This window comes from Leptinotarsa decemlineata, unplaced genomic scaffold (genome assembly GCF_025532065.1).
Source record: "Leptinotarsa decemlineata unplaced genomic scaffold, Ldec_3_MD MMD2_tig00005002_RagTag_RagTag, whole genome shotgun sequence".
Classification (NCBI taxonomy): Eukaryota; Metazoa; Arthropoda; class Insecta; order Coleoptera; family Chrysomelidae; genus Leptinotarsa; species Leptinotarsa decemlineata.
The window spans coordinates 947,463-966,516 of record NW_027412614.1 but is presented as its reverse complement, the minus strand read 5'-3'; the positions used below and the strand labels follow the sequence as shown (position 1 = coordinate 966,516).

The following is a 19,054-nucleotide window of genomic DNA, read 5'->3' as shown; positions in this document are numbered from 1 at the left end:
GAAAAAAAATATATAAAAAGTAAAGATTTTACATACAATTTTCAATGCAAAATAAAAACAAACACTGTTTCTTCGATACAAACTGATAAATATCAACCGGAATTAATGAGGTAGGTTCACGTACGCAGCTTTGTAATCGTGCATCACTCAGTCTTGATCGTCGGTCATTTTGATTAATTTCATGTTTGAAAATAGTTCAAGAGTCGAGTGGATGAAGGAGGTAAGTAAAAAATGTTGAAATGGAGAAAAAATCAATTTGAATTTTCAAAAACCGTTTTTGTTTGTACTCGTTTAATGATTTTATCTTTTTGTTGAAACTTTGCCTGTTATTGGGCTATGATGAAACATTTTCTTCAACATTGGTAAAAATTTAGTAACATTTACAAAAAAAAAAAACAAATTTGGAAAAAAAGTGCAGTTACTTACTTACCTCTTTTATTCATTAAGTATTTTTACACGAAACCGATCAGCTCTAATTGGAAAAGGGGGTATTCATTCTAAAAGTTTTTTAGATTGACTTTATTAATAGATTGGAAAAATTACATAGGTAGGTGAATGTCTTTAACTCTAACTGTACTAACTTAAAACTATTGATTAACAATATGCCATATCCTGTGGCAGATAATTAAAAAATGTAATCGCACTGTATTCCTAAATCTTGTTCCATACTTATGTGTTTTATGGTGCTTTTCAAAGTAGCTTGGTTGATTTACTAAAAATTTTAATGACTCAAAAATGTATATCGCTGGTACTGTAAATAATTTGTTCATTTTGAAGATTCCTCTACATGAGTCTTTGACCTTCATACTAAAAAGTATTCTGATTACCCTTTTTTGGTAGAGAAATACTCTGTTCAGCTCATGACTGGAGACCCAAATAATAATACCAAACTTGCAGAGTAAAAATTAGCGTAGTAGACAGTCATCAGAACATCACTCAAGGTTTTTTTTTTGAGAATTCTCATAGCATATGTAGTTGAAGAGAGTTTTCTGCAGAGATTGTCAATTTGATTTACCCAACTTAAGGTGTCATCGATATATATACCCAAAAACTTCACAGAAGTGTTGCAGGTCACTCTAAAATCATTGAAACTGATGCTCTTCGGTGTCTCCATGCTGTTATCAATTTTGAACATGACACAATCTGTTTTTTCATCAATTAAAATCAAGTTTATTTTCCAAAAAAATTTTTTTGTCCTTTCTATTACAATACTGCTATGTTTTATTATGTGTGGTAAGTTTGCATCTGTCAACAATAGGTTAGTATCATCAGCATGATTAACTATGTGAGCGGAATTTGAATTTACCACCATGTTTATGTCATTTGTAAATATAATGAAGAGTATTTGGCCCAATATACCACCCTGTGGAACTCCCATAGACGTCTCCAAAGCCTCTGATCGTGCTGCTGTATCTTTCAAGTTCGGTTCTACGATTTGCTTTCTGTGTTTTAGATACAACTTAAACCAGTCATAAGAGTTCCCTCGAATTCCATATTTGTAAAGTTTGCCTAGTAGAAGATCATGATCTATACAATCAAAGGCTTTGGATAAGTCCATGAAAAGGCCACAGGATAGATCCCCTCTTTCCGTTGCTTCCAGAATTTCATTACTAAAATTAACAAGAGCTGTCTCAATGGATTTCTTTTTCAAATAGGCGTGTTGGTGGCTATAAAACATATTAAAGTTTGAGAAGAAAGATGTTAGTCTTGTGGCCATTGCGTTTTCGAATGGTTTTGATATAGATGTTAGAAGATTAATTGGTCTGAAATTATTAATGTCTGACCAACTTCCTTTCTTATGTAGTGGTTTTACAATAGCTGTCTTCAAATCATCAGGAAAAATTCCTTGCTCGAATGACATATTTATCAGATGAGTTAAAACACTAACTATTTCATATATACAACTTTTAATGAGAAGTATTGGAACATCATCAATTCCACAGTTCTTTTTGTTTTTCATATTTTTTACAATTGCCTTTAACTCATTTTCTGTGACTGGACTCAAAAACAAGGTGTGACTACTGGAGGCTATCAACTTCTCAAAACCGCTCACTTTACTGATATTATTTTGTGTTGACAAAATTTTGAGAGCTGAATTTGCAAAATGGTTGTTAATATTATTAGCCATTTCTCCTGGTTTTTCAGTATCCATCTGATTACAATGCAGTGAACCCGTTTCTTCTTTAATTATCTTCCACATCATTTTGGTTTTGTTGTCTGATTGTGCAATTCTCTTCCTATAGTAATCTTTCTTGGCGTTTTTCCTTGTAAATTTCTTTGTACTGATGATCAATGTGAGATATTGATTGATAGAAAACTAGTTTGTTTTTCATATGACTAATCTCTGGTGACATGAAATATTCACTTTTAGTCAACTTCTTTTTCTTACATGATTTGGGAAAATAGAGATTGAAATAGAAGTTGAAAGTATTACTGAAGGATGAGAATGCTTCATTTAGGTTTTCTGCATTGTAAAGATTTGACCAATCCTCGGAAGCAAATTTTTTACAAAATTCCAGAATTGATTCCGGATCATAGTATCGTTTCTGAATTCTGGAAGTGAGGTGAGTTTGATTCATTATATAACAGAGCAAGAGTTGCCCAGAATGATCAGAAATACCGGTTTGTATGACTATTCCTTTTTCAAATCCATCAAAATTTGTAATAATATTATCTAAGCATGAACTAGAATGAGAAGTTTTCCTTGTTGGTTCCGAAATAGTTATAGTAGCATTGTAGCTGGCCAGCAGATCTCTGAAATATCTGCAAGCCTTCGTTTTTTGACATGAAAGATCCACATTGAAATCACCTGCAATAAAATATACACAGTGTTTTTCATATAAAATGTCCATTATATGTTGAAATTTAATTAAAAAAAAATTTATATCACCTAATGGTGATCTATATACACAGACTATGATAAATTTGGTGCCGCCTGCTATTTTGCAAGCTGCGCTGGAGCATTCAAAAGTAAAATCCTCTGAGAGAGCATTAACTTCACCAATGGGACTACTGGAGATCCTCTTCATCACATAAATTGCTGAACCTCCATGTTTGCGTTCCTCTCTGCCATGGCTCGATATAAGATTGAAATCATCAATAGTATAGTGTTTTAGTTTCTCCCATGTTTGCCAGTGCTCTGTTATGCATAGAATGGGGCAATTAAGATTTTCCATGACTTTTTGGAGCATATTCACACTGTTTCCTAAAGACTGTACGTTGTGGTGCATTGGGAAATTTTTCATATCATTTGAATCTTGTTTATTTGATTCTTTTCTGAGAAAGATTCTGCTTGGTTTGTGTTATTTGTTTGAGTTTCCACATTTTCAAGGAGATGTCTTCCTCTCCTAAAATCGAAGCTTTCAAATCCAATATTTTTTGGCCAGAAATTTGGATCATATAATTCCTCTTTCAAGCCTGGTGCTGCCCCTATCATGAAGGATTGGTTATTCCTTCTAAAATTAAGTGTTTGTAGTTTTTTGACTTCCACTTCATTTCCAGAATCCTGATTTTTGGAAATATGTGTTTCAATATATTCCTTGATATTTTCTTCCATTATGTTATCAGGAACTTCTGTAACAAATTTTTTTCTGTTTATCATTTACACCTTTAAAATTGATGTCCCCATCGCTTCTTCCATAATTGATCTTCCTGCGATTACTTTTCCTGATGACCTGTTGAAAACGTTCAGTGTCACATTAATTTCCTTCCTAAAGGTTAATTATATTGGACATGATACTCCTTTGGGCCTTTTCAAGATGAATAGTTTCGTGTAATCTGTTCTTGGGTCTCGTTTCATAATTAGTGCCACCCTGTATGGTGCTGGGTTGGGTTTCAATGTTAGTGCTATCCTGTATCTTGTTTGCAATTTATGAACTTTTTTCCAGGGTTTCTTCTTTACCTGCAAAAACAGATTTTGTGCTCCTGACTTGTTGAAAGACATGGCTATTTATTGATGAATGTCTTTCTTCTAAAAATGTTATTTTCTGAATTATTTTTTCTTTGTCGGCAATAATGATGTCTTTGTCTGTCAGAATTTGCCTGAGTAATTTGTTTTCTTGTCTCAAGTATTCTTCCTCGGAGAGATGTATGATGTCCTCAGTTTGCCTGTCATGTACATGCTTGCATTCTGATTTTTTTTATCGCTAGACTGCTCTAGACATTTCGGATGAAAATATTCACTGCATTTTGTACACTTCACTTTATTTACCACTTTTTTCGAACAATGTTTACATGTAAAATTTTCATTTTCTTTGGGAGCAATTGTCTGATTGTTTGCTCTACCCGCCATCTTCGATTCGTCTTAATCCTCGTTCCGTCAACTCTTACCACAGACTGACTTATTTTACCTACTTTTTGTCTGCGACGTGATTATTGCATACGAATAACGAACCCTTTCCAAGAAGAATGGGACCGTCCGTTTTCCCAGAAATTGAACATTGTCTCAGGGTTTGTGGCGCTGTTGCCAGGAGCAATTTAATGTAGTTGAACTTATGAATAAATATTAATTAAAAGAAAAAGTTATCCTACATATATATGTTGCTATGTGATGTTCTGTAGCATTAATATTTTATTATAGCTAGCAGTTGAGTTTTATTTCAAATGATAAATAATATTTGTATATTATCTTTCAACTTTGTACTCAGTACAGCGTGCATCTGCTCTCTTTTTGACCTGTCATAAATGTATTGTATGCATAACGTGATTAAATAAATTCTGTCTGTCTGTCTATCTGTCTGTCATCCGCAGCTTTTGTTATTTTGTTTGCTTTTCTGTCATGCTGTTATGGTTTAAACAGTTGAAAGTTGAAAAAATTTGTTGGTTAACTTAATTTTGCATGTTTAGTTGAACAAGTCACCTGCAAGTGAGTAACTCGTCACAGAAAATTGTTTCGATTTATTATGCACCATTTTATTATGATTAATTTTATAACAATATATTGATGGGAGGAATTCGATAAAATAAAATCAATTTTAGAAAAGCTTGGCGGGCCGCTTGTTGCTCATTACTGGGACGCAGGTTAATACATTCATATGTGTTTATAAATTGATGAGTTAAAATTCCTTATGAACAAAATACACCTACAAATATTCACAAACATACTTGACATATATAAAATAAAATACAATTATACACATATATACCTACCGATCTAAGATGTGTTAGCGGGAATCTCATGAGTAAGATCAGTTTGTTTCATTCAACAAATTGAGAGCTGCGGGAAAAAATGAAACTGCGAAACTCTGAAGTGGAGTAAAAACAGTAAGTTTGTAAAAAATGTTTCATTCTACTCTTGAACAGATTCTGGTGAAAATCTTTGAAGTAATCTGGAAGTTTGTTGCAAATGTTAAGGTCAAGCGAATTTTTCCTTCCTTATATCATTGACGTCTAAAGATTTCCAGATCTTGTTGGATAATTATGGTGGTCTGAATTTTTGGTTAATGAATTTCGTTATGAATTTCTATTAAGGAATCATAAATGTGAACCCATAGAACAGTCATAATTTCTAGTTTTGTGAAAAGAGGTCGGCACGAATTCCGCATATCCGCTCTCGTTAAAATACTTATGGCTTTATTTTTGTAGAATACAGCTTTAGCGGAATGGGACGATGCCCCTATAAAATTATCAAATAGCATATATGCGAATGAAACGGTGAAAAATAAGCAATTTCAAAAGCTGTGAAGCTTAATATTTGTTCCAGTTTTCGAAGCATGAAGATTATACTTGATCATTTTTTACATAAATAATGTATGTGAGTGACCGAAGACAAAATGATTTCACTGATAAACCCTGTGCGACTTCTGTATGTGAAGAGATGATTATAGATTGTGTCTTGGCTTGATTCAGATTTTATTCGCTCTAAACCATTTGTTAGCCTGCAAAATTTGAACTTTCTTGGATAGACCTCGTATATATTGTTTTCATATGGCTTTAGATTTGAATAAACTTCAATATCCACAATGAATACAAAGACAAGTTTTAGGGTGTCAAAATAAAGGTTTATACAAGTTTATAGCTGACTATCTTCAATTCTAGGATACTTGCCCTATTTTGACTAATATGACTGGATTATTTTATTAAATGTGAGATCTACTTAGTGTTATTGTAAAAAAATTGTGATTGTTTTTACCTATTTTACATATTGTATATTTTACTTAATTTTGATGGTGCCATGTGTATACTAGGAAATGAACTTGCAATATTCATGTTCTCTCTCGCATTTGCTATTTGATTCCAATTTGGATTTGATCGAAATGACAAAGTTTTCAAAAAAAAAATACAGGAAATCTTGCAATACTTGATTCAATCAAATTGATTAATTATCTTCCAAAAGATTTGAAAACATTGATTATTGAAAATCAAAATGAAATAATAAAATTATTCTGAAAACGCATAATTCATCAGTTATTGGCTTAACTTATGGCCAACAAATCCTAGATAGACTGGTCTTTAATATTATACCAATTGTATTGAATGATATTTTTCTTGTTGGTGTTTTTGAAATCGATAGTGGTGTTTTTGGAATATTGATTTCTTTTCATATAACAAACTAGCCTCTTCTATAAAGGGATTTAATACTCTGAAGCAATTTCAGAACAACTTGAAAAACTATCTCATCGGAAAAGCATTTTACTCGGTAGAAGAATTTATTGAATCAGTACCCAGGCATTTATGACTACAGGCTCTTATTTTTTAGCTCCTCAATTTTAATATTTAACGTTTTTTGTAATCATCGTGTTCAATTGTATTTTACTGGTATCTGATCATTGTATAGTCATAATCTGTACTCTACAGACTTACTTGCCTTCATAATGGGAAATGTTCCTCAATTTGGGTTATTACAGCAAATGCAAGTTTGAACAAAATAAAGTTGAGTTTAATTCATGAGTTTTTCAAATTCACTTGGAAAAGTATTCAAATTGATGTTTCAAATATTGGGTTTTAATTTTTAAAGGGATTTGTTTCTAATTGGCAACTATTGGCAACAGCGCCTACATCAAGTTGAAAAATTTATACGTACCTAGATATTCTACTTTAAAAAAGGAAAATTATCTTTATGAATCAACAATTAAGGCAAAATATAAATTATAGTTCAATACCACCTCCACAAGCCACATAAACAGTTGTTTTGCTATTTATTTATATAGAGGAAGATAGGTTAGGTGCAAAAAATGTCATATGTCACAGAATGTCTCGGAACTCGGAACATAAGTTAACAGAACAGCACGCCTCTGAAATATGTCATCTTTGTTTGTCTCATACAGGTAACAGATTCATTGTCCTTTATTAGCTATAACCGATGTTGCCAAATGGTGAAATAGGAACGAATCCTTTAAATGTTGAATGCATTATTTCATTCCTCTTTTTTAAGTATTTAAATAATTTTTTGAAGAAAAAGGTTGAAATGATAAGTTTAAAATGCGTTGTTTTAGAGCTCTTTTATGAAAACTATTTGATTTTCGTCAGGAGGAACATTCCCCATTGTATGACATCAAAGGCTCATCTTTCCCGAAGCATCGATACATTCAGGAGGGTGCGCCACCATTACCAACCAACGACCACTCCCCACACCGCGGGGTAAGTGATCATTGGGACCGAGAATCATGTGCCCTAAGTCAAGAATGACGGCCTTCTGCGTTTGTCTGGCTAAGATTTCTGCTTTAGTGCGGCAAGATGGTATGATCTTGAAATTCGTCAGCAGAGAGGGCATCATTGCACTATCGACTCCAATAATCAGAACAAACATCTCAATTTGTGGAGTTCGAAGAGAAAATCTCGTGCTCGAGATGAACTACATTAGGCTTATTACCTTGCATGAACCTGTGGGTAGGTAACAAATATTTTCAATGAATTTGGACTTCGCGTTCTTACAAAGGATTCAATATCGCCCGGAGCGTAGGGCAACACCGGTGTCTCGTCAATACCGTAAGAGTGCCGTAGATGGTAATATAGCACTCTTAGGGCCGCGTTATGTCGATGAATATACGCCGAGACCGCATATGCTGGACATGCTGATAGCAAGTGCATTAGGGTCTCAGACGCCTCGCAACAGGACCTGCACCTTGTGTCAGGAATCTCTATCTCTATACCCATAACGCGACCGCGGTAGACTAAGGTGTTAAATACACCATCCTGTCAGTCCATGATGAACCTTCAATTTTCCACTTCAGCCCAGGTACTTTGATAAACCACAGTTTTTAATTTTGAAGAAATAACCCATGTATTTGCTTATTCTTGAGTAGCTTCAATTGAGGCTTCGCTCTGTCAGTGGTAATGATGTACTCTTATTTGTCAATTACTTTTGAACAAACGTATACCAGTTTCAAAATAGCTAGATTGATACTGGCATTCATTTTGATCAATTTAGTGAATCTATTTCCCCATACTTATTTGAGATATGATGTGATGCGTCACAATAATAATAATTTATAATTTCCACAGAAAATTATTGAACATAGTAGTGAAAATAATAGTAGCATGTATGTTTAGTTTAACTGTATTGACTGAAATTGGCGTCTAAGGCCTTATATATTTTTTTCAGAGTCCTGCTCTATGAAAAAGACAGCTGAAACGCTACCAAAGCCATCTCAAGTGCAAGAGTCAACCTGGGAAGCTGAAAAGAAAAAAAATGAAGTTTGTGAAATATTGTGGAATAGTAGTAGTGTCTTCTCAATTTATCATCAAATAATTTTGGTTGAATGATCTTTCATCAGATATTATGAAACATGCATTTTCAATGATGTTTCATAAAAACCATAACCATAAAAACAACAAAAACCAAACAGGGCTCAAATTAGCTTTTTTCATTCACAAAATTATTTCAATACATTATGTTCACATTTTGAAGGAGGTAATATAGCTGGGAAGTGTTTTGATTTTCATTTCACCAGCTCAGCATTGGAGAAAAACACTTTCTTACAGGTGTATTGGAGGAAACAGGAATTTTTTTTTATTGTTACAGGAATATTGTTTTATTGTTGTAGTTTATTCTCTTTCAGGAAAATCATACACTTGAACAAATTTTGTCATAATGGTGCTTTCTTTCTTGAATGTTTATAAAGCATACTTGAGGAAACAGTAAGTGATGTCACTTGTCCTGCTTTCAGAGTTGATTTTCATTATCTCTTGGTGATGGCAAATTTTCGAAAATGAGATGCATGTAGTTGAATACTTCGACATTGCAAAAGTTTTTCTATGAATAACTACTCCAAGGGGGACAATATATGGAAGTCTGCGCTTCAATTTTTTGTTGAAGTGGGATTTCAATATTTTCTTACTTCAGTATCTTCTTCAAAAGTTACTATGTAGTTAGGACTGGATGTCAATGTCAAGCTTAGTCACCTCGCCGAAGATGTTGCTCTCTGCCGGGAAATTATCAAGGTATTAGAAGTTTTGAAATCGATTTATAATTGTTCCTCTTTGGTGCGATCTTCGAAATAGTTCGGTTATAGGAAAAAAATCTGATGGATGAAATTCTTTCATTATTTTTTTAATGAAGTGGACGTCTTGGTTGCATTATTTTCTTGCTGTATGCTCTGTTGTTTTGATTCACAAAAAGTTTTGCTTGCATGACTTCTTTATATTCCCAGAATTTTGGTTAAAGGGGCTTTCTTTCTTTCTTGAATGTTTATGCAGAGTTGATTTTCATCATCTCTTGAACCTCACTTTGCAGTTACTTTGCATTATATTCAGTAATCTCTAATTAATCCCTGAAGCATTTCTATTAATAGTTGAGCAATTTATGTTCCTGACATAGTTTGGAGATGAAAATCTTCATATTTTTTACAATCAAATAATTTTGGTTGAATTATCTTGTATTACTTGTTATTATGTAATTTAGATGCATTTTCAACCATGTTACAGAAAAACCATAGCTGGGAAGTGTTTTGATTTTCATTTTACCAGCTCAGCATTTGAAAAAAATACTTTCTTACAGGTGTATTGGAGGAAACAGGAATATGTCTTTTATTGTTACAGGAATATTGTTTTATTGTTTTTTTTCTGTTTCAGGAAAACTTTATAGTTGAACAATTTTGGTCAGCGGTGCTTTCTTTTTTGAATGTTTATGCAGAGTTGATTTTCATTACCTTTTGATCATAGCAAATTTTCAAAAATGAGTTACCCGTAGTTTAATTCTCCGACATTTTTTAAGTTACTTCAGTATCTCCTCTAATATTTATCATGTAGTTAGGACTAGATGTCAAAAATTATTTTTAATATTTCATGTTCACATTTTTACGAAGGTAATATAGCTGGGAAGCGTTTTGATTTTCATTACTGGTCCAACTTTGGAGGGAAAATATGTTCTTGCAGTTGTATTCGAGGAAACAGGAATATTTGTTTTATTTAGACAGGAATACTGTTTTACTGTTACTGTTTTTTATTCTTTTTCAGGAAAACATTAAACTTGAACAATGTTGGTCAGTTGTGCTTTCTATCTTGAATATTTATGCAGAGTTGATTTTCATTCTATTTTGATTATAGGAAATTTTCGAAAATGAGTTGCATTGTTATATAAGTTTTTCTATGAGAAAATATATTTGGAATTCAGCTTCAATTATTTTGTTTAACTGGGATTCATACTTCGTTACTCAATTTCTACTCCAAAATCTACCATGTATCAATTGTATCAATGCAAATCTGTATATTGGCCATCTGTTTTTCCAATTCATCAGGATTAAATGAATACACTCCCATTTTATAATTTGCCGCCTCTTCTTATCGACGGTCTCAAATCAATAACTCGTATGTCTTAACCCATTAAGGCCCAGAACTATTTTTTTCCAAAATTGGTTATTCTGATAACTTTTTCAGTTCAAGGAACGTCAGAAATGACTCAGAAAAATACTTTAAAAAATGCTATCTTTTTGGTTTTTGAGTTTTGAGGTGGGTCGCTGATGACCCCTTGCGACTTAGGAGTGCAATAAATGTACACTTGAGATATAAGGTGGTTTATTGACTTTATATTATTTGAAATTAACTATGATACGTTTGAAAGCATTTATCATGTAGCGGAACTTCACAAGCATCACAAGACTTGTTGGTCTTATTTTTGCATACCACACATCGGAGTCGTCTTTGTCCAGTTAAGATTATGTGTCGTCCGCTTGCAATTTTTGGGTACTGAATGTTTGCCCTCTTCGGTCTTGGACATGTGCTTCGTTTTTCGTATTTCAGTAAGAGTGCTTGTGTAACTGTACGACGGAAAGTAAGATTGTCTTCACTGTATCTATACTCACGCGCTAAAAGCCATGCATTTGTGACACATACATCGAACATTCAAAAATCAGCTGAATGTACCACTTTTTGCCTCTAAATGCAATTCGGTAATTTGAGACGTGATTATCCAGCTGATCCACTCCCCCCATGAAAGTATTATACCTATTTACAACGTAAGGCTGTGATATGTTGACTTTAGATCTTTCTTTTGCCGAATATCTTTTACATTTGGCCACTGGTTCTAACCCATACTCATTAGACATAAGTGTGACAATATTGTTATCCTTTCAGCGAACACCAACCACATTATTATGGTTATCAAGTGCAGAACACATGGAGCCTCTATCAAGCTTCTTCATTGTGGCAGTTTCTATCAGTTTGCATTTGCCAGTTCTGTTTTCTCTAGTGGTACCTGTTGCTCCTACACCTTTTTGACCCAACAATGTGATAAGTTTTGCAAAAGTGAAAAAATTGTCAAAATAAAGGGAGAATTTTTGATCATCGTAATGTTTTTTCAGTATTTTTGCAAAATGAAATACTACTGATACTCCCAGTCCCATACCTTTGTCGATATCCATGTTCTTATTTTTGCCTTGATACACTTGAAACTGTACACAGTATCCATACTTTAGTGCTGCAACCCATGCCTTATATCCAAAACGGATAGGTTTACCTCTTATGTATTGTTTACGTCCATGCCTTCCATAGTAAGGAATCATGGATTCATCAATAGATATGTTGCTTTCAACAGGTGCATATCGCAAAAAGTTATTATTTAGTGCATCAGTAAGATATCTTACTTTGGCAAACTTATCGTTTTGAGGCAAGTTATCGTTATCTGCTGCATGAAAATTAGAAGATATTTCAAAAAAACGATTTCTGCGCATAGACTTGGCCACCAGAGGATTACGAACATCTTCGTTTGTTTCCCAATACATTGTTCTTCTTGGTAATAGAGCATATCCACTCAAAAGGAGAATTCCTATGTAGGTGTACATATCGCCAACATCCAACTGAAATCCTGCTTTATTTCTTTTCGCAGCATACAAGCATGAGAATCTTACAAAATTTTCAATAATTTCTGGGGTCAAAAATAGTTCAAAAAAATCTAAAGGATCACTCTCCCTGGAAACAGTTAGGGGCTGACAAAATTTAATATCAGTATTGGTTTCATTTTTCTGGAAATTACCTGGTGCTTGCCATTTGAAATCTGCAATTTTTGGCAATGTTTGTGAAAATATGAAGTTTCCAATATTGTAATAAATGACCGTCGGGTCTGAATTGGCGATCCCTATATAAGTACTACTATGAATATATAATAATTATCTCAGTGTTTACTCGCACCAGAAAAATTCACCCCCCTGTATATGGGATCGTTCAGCCAAAGGTATTTATTTTCTTAATTTAGTTTGGTAGCGTGAGAGTTGCTGCCACCAGATCAGAAAAAGTTTGAAATCCGTCCTGATCACACGGATTGAGAATTAGTAGGCAACTTGGTCAACAGTTGACTTTTTCCTACCTTCTAATCTTCGTGGAGGAATGGCTTGGTTATGCCACCAATTATATCCTCAGAGACTGGATTCGGCCACGGCTTAAATGCGTGGTCTTTTAGGGGTTTGAAGGAATGAAATAATATTAGCAAAGTTTTCACAAACCAACTTTATTGATGAGTAAAGTTGGCAGAATAATCGGATTAACAATAGAAAAAAATTAAATGAACAAAAATTAATACTGAACGTTATTGACACTATATAAAAGAAAAAGAAATTTATTTCTGACCGGGATATTATAAGCTTATATCGTCATAGTTACGCTATCAATAAAGAGGGTCATAACTCCCTTGGGACATTATAGATTTTATAATTCCCTCTACCTTTCACAAGTAAAAATAAATAGAAATGAAAACTGAACCATATTTTATTTATTCACGTCATTACAAATAATAAATGTACAATTTTGAAATGTTCCCTGAAAATTACTTCCGCCACTGGAAACAATTTCTTCTTTTGTATGGCTGGAGCTTCTGTTCACTACAGTCGAGGTACCTGCCTCTTCTGATGACAAAGTAGACAACATACGCGCCGTTTTATTTCTCAATTCGATGCTATCCTCCAAATACCCCTCCGCCACCGTGGAACTTTTCCAACCTCCGTGTCTTTTTAAGTTAGTCATAGTTGCTCCTGCATTGGCTAGAGCAGTAGCAGAAGTGCGACGAAGGCAATGTCCCGTATAGGAAGATGAGTTTGGCAATCCTAAATACATTGCGATTTTGCTGGGGATTTTCCCAAACATGTTTTTTCCAATTGGCTGAGATGTACATTTATTTTGTCGGAAGCTCAAAAAAAATCGTTCAATACCTTTAGGACGCAAAGACATATAAAGTCTTAATAAAGGCAAAGCGGAGAACTCTTTTTCATCCACAACTGTAAATTTCTTCGATACACCAGTTTTACTTTCCGGTACGTTCACTACCATAACGGAATCCCGGTCCTCTATATCCGATATCTTCATATTCAAAAGTTCCTGACTTCTGCATCCTCCAAAATAACCCATAATCAAAACAACCTATAACAAAAAAAAAGGAAATAAATACACACAAAAAGGAAAATAAGAAAAAATTACCTTATGCAATAAATGAATATCATTAGGAGCGTCCTTTAGGAATCTGATAACATCTTTAGGAGATAAAACAGCAGACTTTTTCGGCTTATAACTCTTACTCTTCCGTTTCAAAAAAGCCTGTAGTTCATTGAACTTGGTGATATCTCGTTTCTCATGTATAGTCACCATCGATTTTAGCATTGACCATTTAGTCCATAAAGAATTCGGACTATACGTTTCTGACTGAAAGGAATAAACACAATTACTACCAAATCTACCGAAAAACATAGAAAATTCCTTACCAGTTCTTGAAAATATGCCAGAAATACAGTTTCAGTGACATCTTTTGGCATAACATTTTTCCGTGTCAGCCAGTCCAGATATATCTTGTATTCTTTTTGGTATACGGCTTCACTTTTCGATGGAATTAATGATTCTCTTGCTTGTTCTGCTTTTTTCAAAATATCCTCCATTATATTTGGGGTAGAAAACACGTTTTCACCGCAAACACAGCTTGATAACAAAGTTCTGTTTATAAACAAGTAACATAGCAACAACCTAGCAACAAGAAAACTCTACTATAATCAACGGTACCTGATTCAAATATACCGGGAAGGTAATGAATTGGTACATTTTTCCGTTTCAAAAATGAACAAAATTTTATTGAAATCGGTCAGAAATAAAATTATCTATGTACCACGGGAATTAATGAGCCTTAATAACCTCAGGCAATTGCTGTCCCTCGGGCCAGAGGCCCTCGGGACGCAAACTTTGCCATCGGTAATTAAGGCCCTCCTAATTCCCTTGATACATAAATAACTATAATAATTATAATCATGAGCAAACTATGGGTAAACTACTAAAACAAACTGACAGGAGTATTCCTTTGAAAATTGAGGTAACTTCACTCAGGGCATAGATATGCCTTGCCTGAATTCTACTAGCTATGCTATAAAACCAACTAAAATACAACTCTGAGAAGTTCTCAAGAGACCCACTTAATCGCTCCCCTCTGTATAACGTAGGAAATTACTATGACCTATAATAACCTAATAAAATGAAAAGGGAACCCGATTCGTAGTTATATTATTATGGTAAATGTTCATTAATACTCTAGGTGCCAAGTCGAAAATATAATCCACATACGCATGCAATAACATCTACACTATATATCAGAATTGTTTAAAATACGCTCACCAAAATTATCGTAGACGGACTCCCCTGAAAACTCCAACAAAAGCCACTATTTCCCCAAAAACTCTTACCAGGAACTCGAAAAAAATCTCTAAATCACTAAATTGAATAAACCCGCGAATACTACCAAAACCCAATTAGTGTCACTTCTCTAAACAGTGACTTGAAATATCTCAATATTTCAATTCACTCAAAATTTCCTCTAGAATTTCCAGCTACCGTAGGAAATTCAACTGGATTCACCAAATCTCCGCGCACCACTGACTTCAATCTTTTCAAAAAACCTCACCACCTTTACTATGTTAGGGGATGTAAGTAATGTTGTCTCAGAAAATTCTAACCAATCGGAAAGTTTGAAATTGTTTCTAAGACTGGTACTCTTTTCGCCACCTCATGGTCCGGCGAATAAGTCCGCAAGAATTCACGTCTAGTTCCCGACATTTCTAATGTCGTGAGTCTACTACTGATATATAGATGTCACTGCAAGGGTCATTTTTGATATTTTTTCCTGTCTCGAATAAAACATATGTAGATTAGCCACTTGGGTGGCTTCATTTTATCATGTCGTTGAATTTTGAGATAAATTGCGATATTTATTATACGTTTGAGTGTTTTCTGACTTTTATTCTAAATGGGGTATACAAACTGGATGACATTTTCGACCCTTAACGAAAGATAATGAAATGAATTATGGGGTTGAATGTTACAAAATATCGAATTTCTTAGCATCAAGCAGTTAATTTTAACGATTTTTCCTTTTAATGGCTTGGTTCTGTTGGCCTTAAGGTTATTTCTGAAAGATGATAAGGTTCCCTTTTCATACGAAAACACATGTGTTTTGGTATCTAAAATTCAACGGAAAATATAATAAATCCAACTTATTACAATATTATGATTCATAAGTTTTTAGAAGTAGAGGGTTGAATTGTCTCCTGAATTACTTCTGCGGCTTCTTTGCTTTCTTCTGGGAGGTCGGAATTGTCATAAAAGAACTCTGCTTCAGCATTTAGTTGTGCTGCACAAAGACGGTCCGGATCCCTACAGTCTTCGTCTCCTGAATCTTCGGCACTCTCATCACCATCATAAGCTGGTAATATCACAATTCCGTCTGGAATCACATCATCTGCCTCTAAATTCTCTATCTGCTCTGAAAGCTCAACAGCTGTGAGTGAGCGCTTCCTAAAAAAATAACCAATAAAAATATTCAAGAACTTCTGAGGCCGAAGGGGTCGTTAACGACCCACTAAAAAAAACACATGCAGCTTGGCAACCTCGCAGTCGAAGTTTGATTTCTTAAAACCTTACTTGTGAGACATCTTTTATAATTGTACTAATTTACCAAAATAAACAATGAAATACTAAAAAAGGTTCTTACCAGTTCCGATATGAAGTCATTTCACGCACAAGAAAAAAATACTATTTTCAACAATTTCTCTGAAGCCAGAAAAAACCCTGAAACAAGCGCCCGGCATGCAAAAGGTACACAATGCTAATATGGAAATAAGTTTTGATCTTTTGTTTATGCAAAAGAAGTTAGGTTTGACAATAAAAATCTGAAGTGGGTCGTTAACGAACCCAGGGTCCTTAATGGAACATAAAACTGTCTTGGATGTTTAATAACGATCAAATTTTTGATGGAAAATGTTAACAAGAAAATCAATAAGGAAAACCTGTGAATTTCGTTTTTTTTAATATTTTTTTTCAATTTGTAGGAAATTAGACTTACGAGCTATTGAAAAGTAAAAACAAGAAGTTACGAGTAATAGAAACTTTTTTATTTTCTCCTAGCAACAATTTTAGAACAATACAGTACTCTCTCGCTAATCCGCCACCATAAAATCCGGACCATCGGCGGATTACTGGAAACGGCGGATTATAGTGTCTAGGAAAAAAAAACATGTAGATATTTACTCATATGCAGATATATTTTGTATTAGTATGTAGGTTTACAAAAATGAATTGAAATTAGAAAATAAACTGACACGTAACTGATTACTCAGGTTTTGAAAAATACTGGTCTATTTTGGCCTGTTTTTTGCCATAATAAATCTTCGTAATTCCTTGATCACGCATTTTACGTAAATTTCTAACCAAACGTATGTCATTCCATTTTCCTGAGCCCATTTAATGCAAGTGTCAACACTTTCCAAAGCGTCCTCTGATTTGACAGTGCAATCTACATGTACCGACATTTCGTCTGATGAGGTATCAAAGGATGAGTCAAATGATTCATTTACAAGCTCATCTTCGGTTAAATGTGTCTCATATATGTCTTGGGTTTTCTTCAAACCAATTTTCAACGTGTTCACGTGTTAAACCTGCATTAGGATTTGTTGCAAACTCTATCAATTCCTGTAATGGAATTAGATCCTCTTCTTCCCAAGTGTCATCATCTTCACAAATTCTAGGCCACAATTTTTTCCATGATGATTTGATTGCTCTTTCTCCAACTTCGTCCCAGGCATCAGAAACTGTAAAAACTGCATCTTTGATATTCAACATTTTCAGAGTTTCAGGAATGTTTGCCTCTCGACTTATGGCGTTAAGTAAAATCTTCTTTTTGTAATTGTTTTTCATCATTTGTATCACATTTTGATCCATTGGTTGGAGCAGAGGCGTACAATTAGCAGGAAGGAAAAGTGTTTTATACAGCCGTCACTAGATGATAATTCGTCATTTGGGCCGTGTCCAGGAGCATTATCAAGCACAAGAAGAGCTTTCTGTGGTAGATTTAGCGACTTTAAAAATGTTTTCACCTCAGGCACGAAAACATGATGAAACCAGTCGTAAAACAAATCTTTGGTTACCCAGGCTTTATTTTGACTCATATAAACAACCGGGAGATTTGTGTCCTTGAATGACCTAGGGTTTTTAGATTTTCCAATAACTAAGAGTTTCAACTTATGACTGCCACTTGCATTTGAACAAGGCATAACGGTTATCCGCTCCTTGGATACTTTTCTGCCTGGAGCAGACGTTTCACTTCTGTGAACATACGTTTTATGTGGTAAAAGTAGCCAAAATAAGCCAGTTTCATCGGCATTGTAAACTTGACCCGCCGTCAAATTAAGCTCTTCAATTTTTTTCATAAAAACTTCAAGAAATGATGATACAGCAGCCTCATTGCTGGACAATTTCTCTCCAGTTATGGACAGCAATCTGATTCCAAATCTTGCTTTAAATTTTGTAAGCCATCCTTCACTAGCTCTGAAATCATTTTTCTTATAAATTTTTGCATAGAACTGGAGTGCTTTCTGTCGCAATACTTCAGCAGTTATCGGTGTGTGACGTTGACGCTCTTGTAAAAACCACGAAAAAAGTGTTTCTTCCAACTGTGGATATTCACCAGTTCTCATCGTTTGACGTTTTCCTATTCCAGACTCGGTGTTAGTGACATAGTTTTCGATCTAATTTCTTTTCTTCCTAATATCGTAAACTGTTGACCGCCCAATATGAAACTGATTTGCTATGTCTGTAAAAGGCACACCACTATCCACTTTCTTTAAGATTTCCATTTTTTCCATTAAAGTTAAAGTTTCGTGCTTTCGTTTAGTAGATCGCGATTGTGGTGAAGAAGCCATTTTTTGCTAATTAACAACAAGAAAGAAAGACGCGCGACCGTTCGTTTTTATTCCTAGTGGCGGACTAACGAGTACATAGTTGTTTAAGACTAAACGGCGATGTATAGAACATTCCAGAAAAAAAAGATAGGGAGGTGATTGCGGCGGCGGATTACCGAACCAAACTCGTTCAATACCGGCGGATTACAGAGAGTCTATAGATTGGATCAACTTGCGAAAAAACGGCGGATTATAGTAGTTGTCGGATTATGGAGCGGCGGATTAGCGAGAGAGTACTGTATTTAAAAGAACAAAATTAATTTTTTAATATTAATCATGTGGTAATTGGTCGTAAAAAAGCCAACAATCTTTAGGCATTACAGGTTTTAGTTGTTGAAGATCATCAAATTTACTTTTCATAATCTTCAATCTTTCCTCAAAAAGTTTTGTGAAATTATTTTGGTCTCTCACTTCCATTT

General features: G+C 34.3%; 1 protein-coding gene across 1 annotated transcript; it reads right to left on the bottom strand.

Moving 5' to 3' along the window:
* Positions 1-12,959: 12,959 nt before the first annotated feature.
* On the bottom strand, positions 12,960-14,642 carry LOC141484198 (uncharacterized). The gene is made up of 3 exons (XM_074179283.1): positions 14,124-14,642; positions 13,843-14,064; positions 12,960-13,785 (listed from the first exon to the last, which is right to left on the bottom strand). The coding sequence occupies exons 1-3, from the start codon at positions 14,292-14,294 to the stop codon at positions 13,138-13,140; spliced, it is 1,041 nt and encodes a 346-aa protein (XP_074035384.1). The 5' UTR covers positions 14,295-14,642; the 3' UTR covers positions 12,960-13,137.
* Between the last annotated feature and the right edge of the window lie 4,412 nt (positions 14,643-19,054).